The sequence below is a fragment of the Palaemon carinicauda genome, chromosome 37, assembly GCF_036898095.1.
Source record: "Palaemon carinicauda isolate YSFRI2023 chromosome 37, ASM3689809v2, whole genome shotgun sequence".
Lineage (NCBI taxonomy): Eukaryota > Metazoa > Arthropoda > Malacostraca > Decapoda > Palaemonidae > Palaemon > Palaemon carinicauda.
In genome coordinates this window covers 9,409,836-9,417,703 of record NC_090761.1, presented here as the reverse complement: position 1 = coordinate 9,417,703, position 7,868 = coordinate 9,409,836, and the positions used below count along the sequence as shown (strand labels likewise).

Sequence of the window (7,868 nt, the reverse complement as noted above, 5' to 3'; positions counted from 1 at the left end):
GTTTTGCTTTGTCCCCTTATATTTTGCATATTATAAGTCCATTTCTTTTAGCGAGGCATATTTGCACCGACTCGCAGCGGTGCCCTTTTAGCTCGGAAAAGTTTCCTAATCGCTGATTGGTTGGACAAGATAATACTAACCGATCAGCGATCAGGAAACTTTTCCGAGCTAAAAGGGCACCGCTGCGAGTCGGTGCAAATATGCCTCGCTAAAAGAAATGGACTATAGGCCTACTCAGTCCAGTTTCCACTTCAGCACTTTTAATCCTTGACCAATTTTCTTAGATCATCTTCTCGTGTTATTCTCCATTATCAAACTCACTTCAGTTCATTACATTTTCACCATCTTTAAATCTCAAATTCCAAAGCTAAGCTCCCTTCTGATTTCACTTCCACATTAGCTAGTTGATAATCAACTATACATGTGGCTATTGTTCATCTGTGAAATTCATTAAATTGCACATCGGTCTATTTTGTGTTGTATAGTTAAACAAACTCATTTTCCTTTTTCTCAAGTACAATTTAGAATATATTATTTCCAAAAGCCATATTGATAAATCATCCAGGCATCTCAGCCAACCTAGAAGCATTTGTATCTCATGTGTTTCAAACACACTCGTACACTGCAACGGTTTAACTTTTTTATCGTGTCACTCGCTCTTCCCTGCTCTGTTAGACCAACTTGTGTAAGCATGCCAGCTCATATTTTATTTTGTTTGAGATTTTGTGACGTTCTTGCTCGCAAGTCCTTGCATTTCCAAAGACACTGGATTTCTTTTTGGATTATAGATTTTCATATTCCACACACCAGCTATTCCTTCTCTTTGCATCATCCATCATAATTAGACACAGTTTTTTAGTCAGTTTATTCCATTACCCACTAATTCATTTGTTTCCATTATCATCTGAAGCTTAATCTTGCTTGAATGTATACTCGGGCACACTATTCTGTCTTATTCTTCCCCTTGTTTTGTTAAAGTTTACATAGGAGATATTTATTTTAATGTTGTTACTGTTCTTAAAATAATCTATTTTTCCTTGTTTCCTTTCCTCACTGGGCCATTTTTCCTGGTTGAGCCCCTGGACTTGAATCATCCTGCTTTTCCAACTTGGGTTGTAGCTTAGCAAATAATAATAATAATAATAATAATAATAATAATAATAATAATAATAAACAGTACATTCAACTTTTACTCTTGTAACTTGAAACTCGTATTTACGTCTTCAGTTGAATTACTGGAAACGTACTATCTTTATTTGAAAAACAAAATTCCTAAAACCTTCCTTACCAAAATTAATATACAAAGTGACGAATAATAAAAAAAAAAAAAAAACAACATAAAACTAACTGTGCAAATAACTCCTTTAGTCGTTCTTTTTATTCTTAAAGAACGCAGAATCATGATAGTGCGCCAATTCTGAACAAGTATTAATACAATCCTTTTCATACTAATGTTCTTGGGTTATCTCTATCATAGATTTTTAAAACAACATGGAGACGATTAACATTGCACTGTTTACATTTATATGTACAAAAAGCAATACTTTATACATATACTACTTACATGTAACAATTGTTCATTATACACTACTCCAAATAAATATATCATGCAAAAATCAAGTTTTATAAATAAAAAAGTTGAGCGTGTATATGAATCTAATACACAAAATTTACATTCACTGTCCTATACTCAATTTTTTTTAATGAGGCGCATTTGCACCGACTCGCAGCGGTGCCCTTTTAGCTCGGAAAAGTTTCCTGCTCTCTGATTAGTTAGAATTAGCTTGTCCAACCAATCAGCGATCAGGAAACTTTTCCGAGTTAAAAGGGCACCGCTGCGAGTCGGTGCAAATCTGCCTCACTAAAAAGAATTGACTATAGAGAGAACTACATCAATATATTATGATTGTAATCCCTGGATTTGTAAAGTGATAGGAGTTAAGTATTTCAGAATAAATAGATCCTGAACATATGACACATTAAATAGTAAACATTTTAACAGTAAACCTCAAACATTTTCATTTTTATTTGATTTTACGCTTAAATAACGCTTCCATTGTTAGTAAATAATAAGCTATATTAGAGTTATTTATAGATTTCTCAAAACTATAAGGTTAGAAGAATTAGTTAATTCTTCAGAGACAGTAAATCAGTTTTCTTAAAATACAGTTAGATTTTTGAAGTAAAATGGACGTGGTTCTAGTTTGCGTCGAACCATTTTAGAAATGATCTAATCTCAAGTTGGCTAAGTAAAGAAGAACGGGAAAAGAGCTCTAAAATCAATTAGTTTAAATTATTTACTCCTTGAGAGACATTTTAAAGGGGATGCTTATCCTGCTGAAAGATATATGTGAAGCTTGAGTCTTCTTATTTTGTCTTCTCTGTTAATTACAACTTATATTTCTAGATTTTCTTATGTAAAATCATGAAACAGGATCAAAGTTTATACAAGAAGTTTGAATTTAATGTGACATAATCCAAATAGGAGTGGCAAGAGCATGGCCTATCTTTGGAGGAAATTTCGTCAAAATCCGTCGTGTAGCTTTGACGTAATCCTGTCCACAGACAGAAAAATGAATAAACAGACTTGATCGGATAACCTCCTTGGCATAGGTAAAAAAAAAAAAATACACTACAATTTGTAATTAGTACAAAACGGGAATATTTTTTCTCCTGTTTAACTGTTACGGCACCATACAATCTGTATTTTCACGATGGCTTAAAGGACCAGTCTGATTAACCCTAATTCATCGTTAAGTTATACCGCACAACACCCAATATTGTCCAGAAGATTAAGTTGAATATTGTCAGGGCAACTGGAAGGATTATAGTTCTGTATATTACCAGGACTCTAGAAGGAAGGCGATGATGAATTGGGGCTAATTCTCTGACAGCGTTGCCCTTGCCGTTCTGGAAAGCAATTTCTTTATCAATCGGGTGAACATTGGAGGATGAATCATCTCTGACAAATATATGGAGTACAATGTTAATGAACAGAACGAAAATGATGAAGAAGAACCAGAAGTCTAAGAGTTTGATTTCTGATGTTATTGGCAGGGATCTGCTCGTGTTAGAAAATAGAGTATAAAGAACAAGAAGAGAAGTCAGAGACATGGATGCTCTGACGGGAAGTTGGTCCAGCTGTATGAAAAGCGTTGCCCAACTGACGAGGAGAAGCAAGGTCGCGGGAACGAACGCCGTTAGCAAGATGTAACCGGGTCGACGTTTTAATTTGAAAACTAGCTCCATCTGAGTGTTGTCGTTGAAGACTCGTCCTGAAACATCTGTCACCAAATACAAGTTGAGTTGCTCAGCTCCATTGTACTGGAATGAGGCTCCTACGGGTGAAAAGCCAACGTATTCCCCATAAACAGCTGCCAATTGAAGAGTAATGGAGCATTTCTGGATGTCAAAGGGATACCCAAACAGCTTGAATTCACAAACAAATCTTGCAGTATAATGATCAGTTATTGTAAAAGCATTTTCAGACCCTGGGTACGTCAGATCTGCAAGAAAAAAAAATATGAATTTATTGAAGGCATGGCCAGATTATGTTAACACATTCAAATATTACTAAATGAGATATGGTGGTACCTTTTTAAAAACATACAAATGATAGTCTTATCATCAAGATATCTCCAAGAAACAAACATACTGATGTATAATGGATTTTGGAAAATAATACTTCGTCCATTAAGATTTATAATTATCATAACATTTGTTATCAAAATGTACACGCAGTTACTAAAAGTACCTTATTCTCCTTTAGCTGTCATATCATCATTTCTCCTTCAGACATTCCAAAACTTTCCTTTCATGCATATGTTTTCAAAGATATCTTATGCAGTTGTATTCAAAGCAACTAACACACATTTTTTTCCTATATATCTTTTAAGATTTTTTTTTTAAATCAGACTCTACTCTACTCCTATTACTTACCCATGTCAAGACCGTTAAAGTCAACTTCTGTGGCATTGTTTGCAGTAGAAATAATCAAGTGGCTCTCCAAAAGCTCTTTTCTGCCATTTTCTAAATTTAACAGTTTGTATGTAGGCGTCCAGATACTATCAGCCTCTTCACTGGTTACGATGGTTCCTTTTCCACTTTTTTTCAAATGTTTTAGGGTCACTCTTTGATCGATCCAAGTCAGCTTGACCCAGAATTCTAAGGTGACTGCCATGTTCATGTCATCGACATTAGTAACGTGAATCATCTGGATCTTAGGGGCTAACATAAGAGGGCCCCCTCCGGGACCTGTTGGAGGAACGCTCTTCTGATACCTGCTATCGACCAGAATCCTGTTGCATCCTAATTCGCCACTTCCGTCGACGCAGTCTGTCCGAAGGTTGCAGCGCACTTCGTGTGCAATACAGTCCCCGTTTTTGCACATGAACTTATCCTCTAAACAAGGGGATAAACTGAGTTCTAACAATTGGCCTTTCGCCTTGCCACATATTTCATTCTCAACCACCCAGGAATTCTGTCCCAGAGGATATTGCCTTGCAGATGTAGTAACCATCTCCAGGTATGTTATTTGTTCTATGGCACTCTTTAACTTCCAGCTTATAGAAACATTGTCCCATACTATAGCTAGATCGTAATAGCCCAGAAAAGTTGGTCGATTGTTGAGATAACCGTCGACACGAAATCTCGACTGTAGTTCAGACTCAAAACACAATCCCCTTAGACGCAGAAAATTACTCCTGTTTGCCTGGCAAGCTACACAATTCTTAGACACTTTGGCGCAGCTCTCGTCGTTATAATGACCCTTTGCGGTGAGGACTGCGCAGTTATAAGAATTGCTTCCTGACGGAAAAGGCAAGGCAAAATTTAAGTATGAAGGTACTTCATTCGTGGACACGTCTCGCCAGAGATCTTCGTCACATTCATCCGTTAGACCCAGCCAGAGTTTCAAGTCATTTCCTGAGGCGCAGGCGTCTTCAAAGACCAGAAGGTCACGCGTAAGAGCGCGATTTTCCTCTTCGTCCAGAGGAACAGCAACCGAAAGATTCAGACGTTTGCAGATCTCAATTGCCCCTTGGAACGTACGTTGTTCTGGTAGTATGATGAAATACTTGTCGGTTTTCCTGTTGAAGTCAAACATCGCTTTGAGTTGAATTGAATAAATTTTCTCTTACTTGTCAAAAAAAATCATACACAAATACATACCTTGTAAAAATCACACATGAATAAACTAAGTAAACAGGATTATTTACACAGGTCTTTAATTTGTTAGTGTGTATTCTGGATATCGTACACTAGGATCCCTAAGAAATACACTTCTACTTCTTACTCTATTAAATCTACAAATGGGATAATACCATAATTTCTAATTGTAAAAATAAAATCCCACATAAATTTTCAAAAAAAATATTTGACTTTGACTCAGCAGATGCAAGTTTTGCTTCTTAGTGATTAGCTGTTTCTAAAGGTTGGTGGCAAATTCGTTCACTATAATTTAATGGCTACAGGAAATGTTTTAGCTCGATGTCGTTTTATTTCAAGAGGGAAAACTACTGTGTTGCAGTTTTCCTGCAAACATACCTACAAAGCGCTGCCATGTCTTTCCATTGTTCTTGCGCACCATAGTTCTCAAATGTCGCCAGATCTGAGTGAAAGAATTCCAGTTTACCGATGTTGTGGCAAGAAGATAGCGCACGCACTTCTTCTGAGCTCAGCATGCTATCCCAGAAGACAAGTTGAGCTATATCCCCAACCATCACCTGGTGTTGGTTGAAAAGGAGAGAAGATTGTTTTAAAAGCCAATCTCAGGAATTCTTGGAAAACAATCATAACATTCTGAACGCTACGTATATTGAAAGTGATATTATATCAGATTATTATTATTATTATTATCATTATTATTATTATTATTATTATTACTTGCTAAGCTGACAATGTGAGTATTGTCAGGTGTATGAGGAAAGAGGAGAATCTGTAAAGAATAGGCCAGACTATTCGGTATATGTGTAGGCAAAGAGAAAGTGAACCGTAACCAGGGAGAAGGATCCAATGTAGTGCTGTCTGGCCAGTAATACTCTTTAGCGGTAGTATCTCAACAGCTGGCTGAATTTCATTGAAAGAGCATGTTTTAAAATTAATTGTAAGCAGTGAAGCAAATGTTATAAAGTATTGATTCCTATATAGACTACCTCAAAGATAGAATATAATTCTTATTTCGTACATCAGCATTAACCTGCAATGTTTATACGAATAAATTGTAATGTTTCAATACAACGAAGTATGAAATCGGTGACGAATGTGGAATGTGAAATTCAGTGCTAATTATGAATATTCTTTCAGGTTAGAAGCAGACCAGATTAGTTATGGAATACTATATGAAGAAACAAACTTAATAATATGTATTAAAAACGAATAATAAATATCTAAGTAAGCGAAGACTTATTTCATCATACAAAAACCGACAACGTGGTACTGTATTATGCCTGGCGCTACTGTAGCTTATCTACTTTTCAAACATAAGTAGATGGTTTTGTAAACATTTTTCTACAACTGAATATGTGGACCGTGCTGGTACCCTCAGAACACTTTAGATTAGGCATCTACCGTTCCTCAAAACATGCCCCTGTCTCTCTATCTCTTTATCTGTCTAATAATTAAAGGCTATTTATCCTTATCAGCTAAATTATTGCAACTATGTGCGAGCATGACAAAAACAAATGAAGTATTCCTTTTCTTTTCTCGCATTCTTCTTCATAACAACAGATTAGATTTTGTCGAATCATTATATTCTTACACAGATGATGATTTAAACCACCTGAGAAAATTACAGTCTCTGAGCTGTTAATTTTCTCATACGCTAAAACAAAGAGGTAAGTTCATTAAGAGATGAAAAAATATGAATATTTAATAGTATGGTGAGGGAATAAGAACCTAAACCCTAAAGCCGAAGAAGTAATCCCAGAAACTGTATAAAGTAATACCAGACCATTGGGATCACATAAATCAAAATTTATAAAAACATCATTAAAGTTGTCATTCTAAAATATCATGCGATGTATGTTTTTGTGTTCATAAATACACGCAGAAATATACATCAGAGGATAACATTTGAGCAAAACACCAGCCATGGTCGAGATCATTCCAGAGTTATTGCACGTCTAAGACTGTGACATTGGATCCTTCTATACACATTCTCCTCTTTCCTCACACTGCTGACAATATTAAGCATACTACCCATTACACTTGCACATATTGAATGAATAGTCGATGTAACTATTCAATAGCTATTTGTCCACGGGGCAATTATGGAAAAGATTCTTTTCAGCTTGTGCCATAACCTATGTAGGCATCCCATGAGCCTTCTATTGTCTTATGTTAGACATTTCTCTCAATTTCCTATTCCCAGACATGCCTAAGGCCATGTCTGAGGTTTTTGTTCTACAATGGACTAGAAACGGTTGCATTTGTTGTTGTTGCTGCTGCTGCTGCTGTTGTTGTTGTTATATATATATATATATATATATATATATATATATATATATATATATATGTGTGTGTGTGTGTGTGTGTGTGTGTGTATACATGTGTATGTATGTATAAAATGATTTATATATACTGTACATATGTGTATATATATATATATTTATTTATTTATAACAACAACAATATATATATATATATATATATATATATATATATATATATATATATATATATGTCCGTGTATATTTGTGTGTGTGTCTGTGCATTTACACATATTCTAACACCCATACAAATATTTACATATCTGTATATATATATATATATATATATATATATATATATATATATATATATATATATATATATAACCCCACATGCACAAACGCACACACACACACATATATATATATATATATATATAT

The 7,868-nt window shown here is 35.0% G+C and overlaps 1 protein-coding gene across 2 annotated transcripts in view; it reads right to left on the bottom strand.

Annotated features, from left to right (window-relative positions):
- Positions 1–1,879: 1,879 nt before the first annotated feature.
- Positions 1,880–7,868, bottom strand: part of LOC137628983 (uncharacterized) — a 17,642-nt gene continuing 11,653 nt past the window's right edge. For both annotated transcript variants that reach the window (XM_068360238.1, XM_068360239.1), the window contains 3 exons: positions 5,545–5,723; positions 3,940–5,087; positions 1,880–3,506 (listed from right to left, as the gene is read on the bottom strand). In XM_068360238.1, the coding sequence (XP_068216339.1) occupies positions 2,743–3,506; positions 3,940–5,087; positions 5,545–5,723 (2,091 nt within the window). In that variant the 3' untranslated portion in view covers positions 1,880–2,742. The remainder of the gene's footprint in view (positions 3,507–3,939; positions 5,088–5,544; positions 5,724–7,868) is intronic.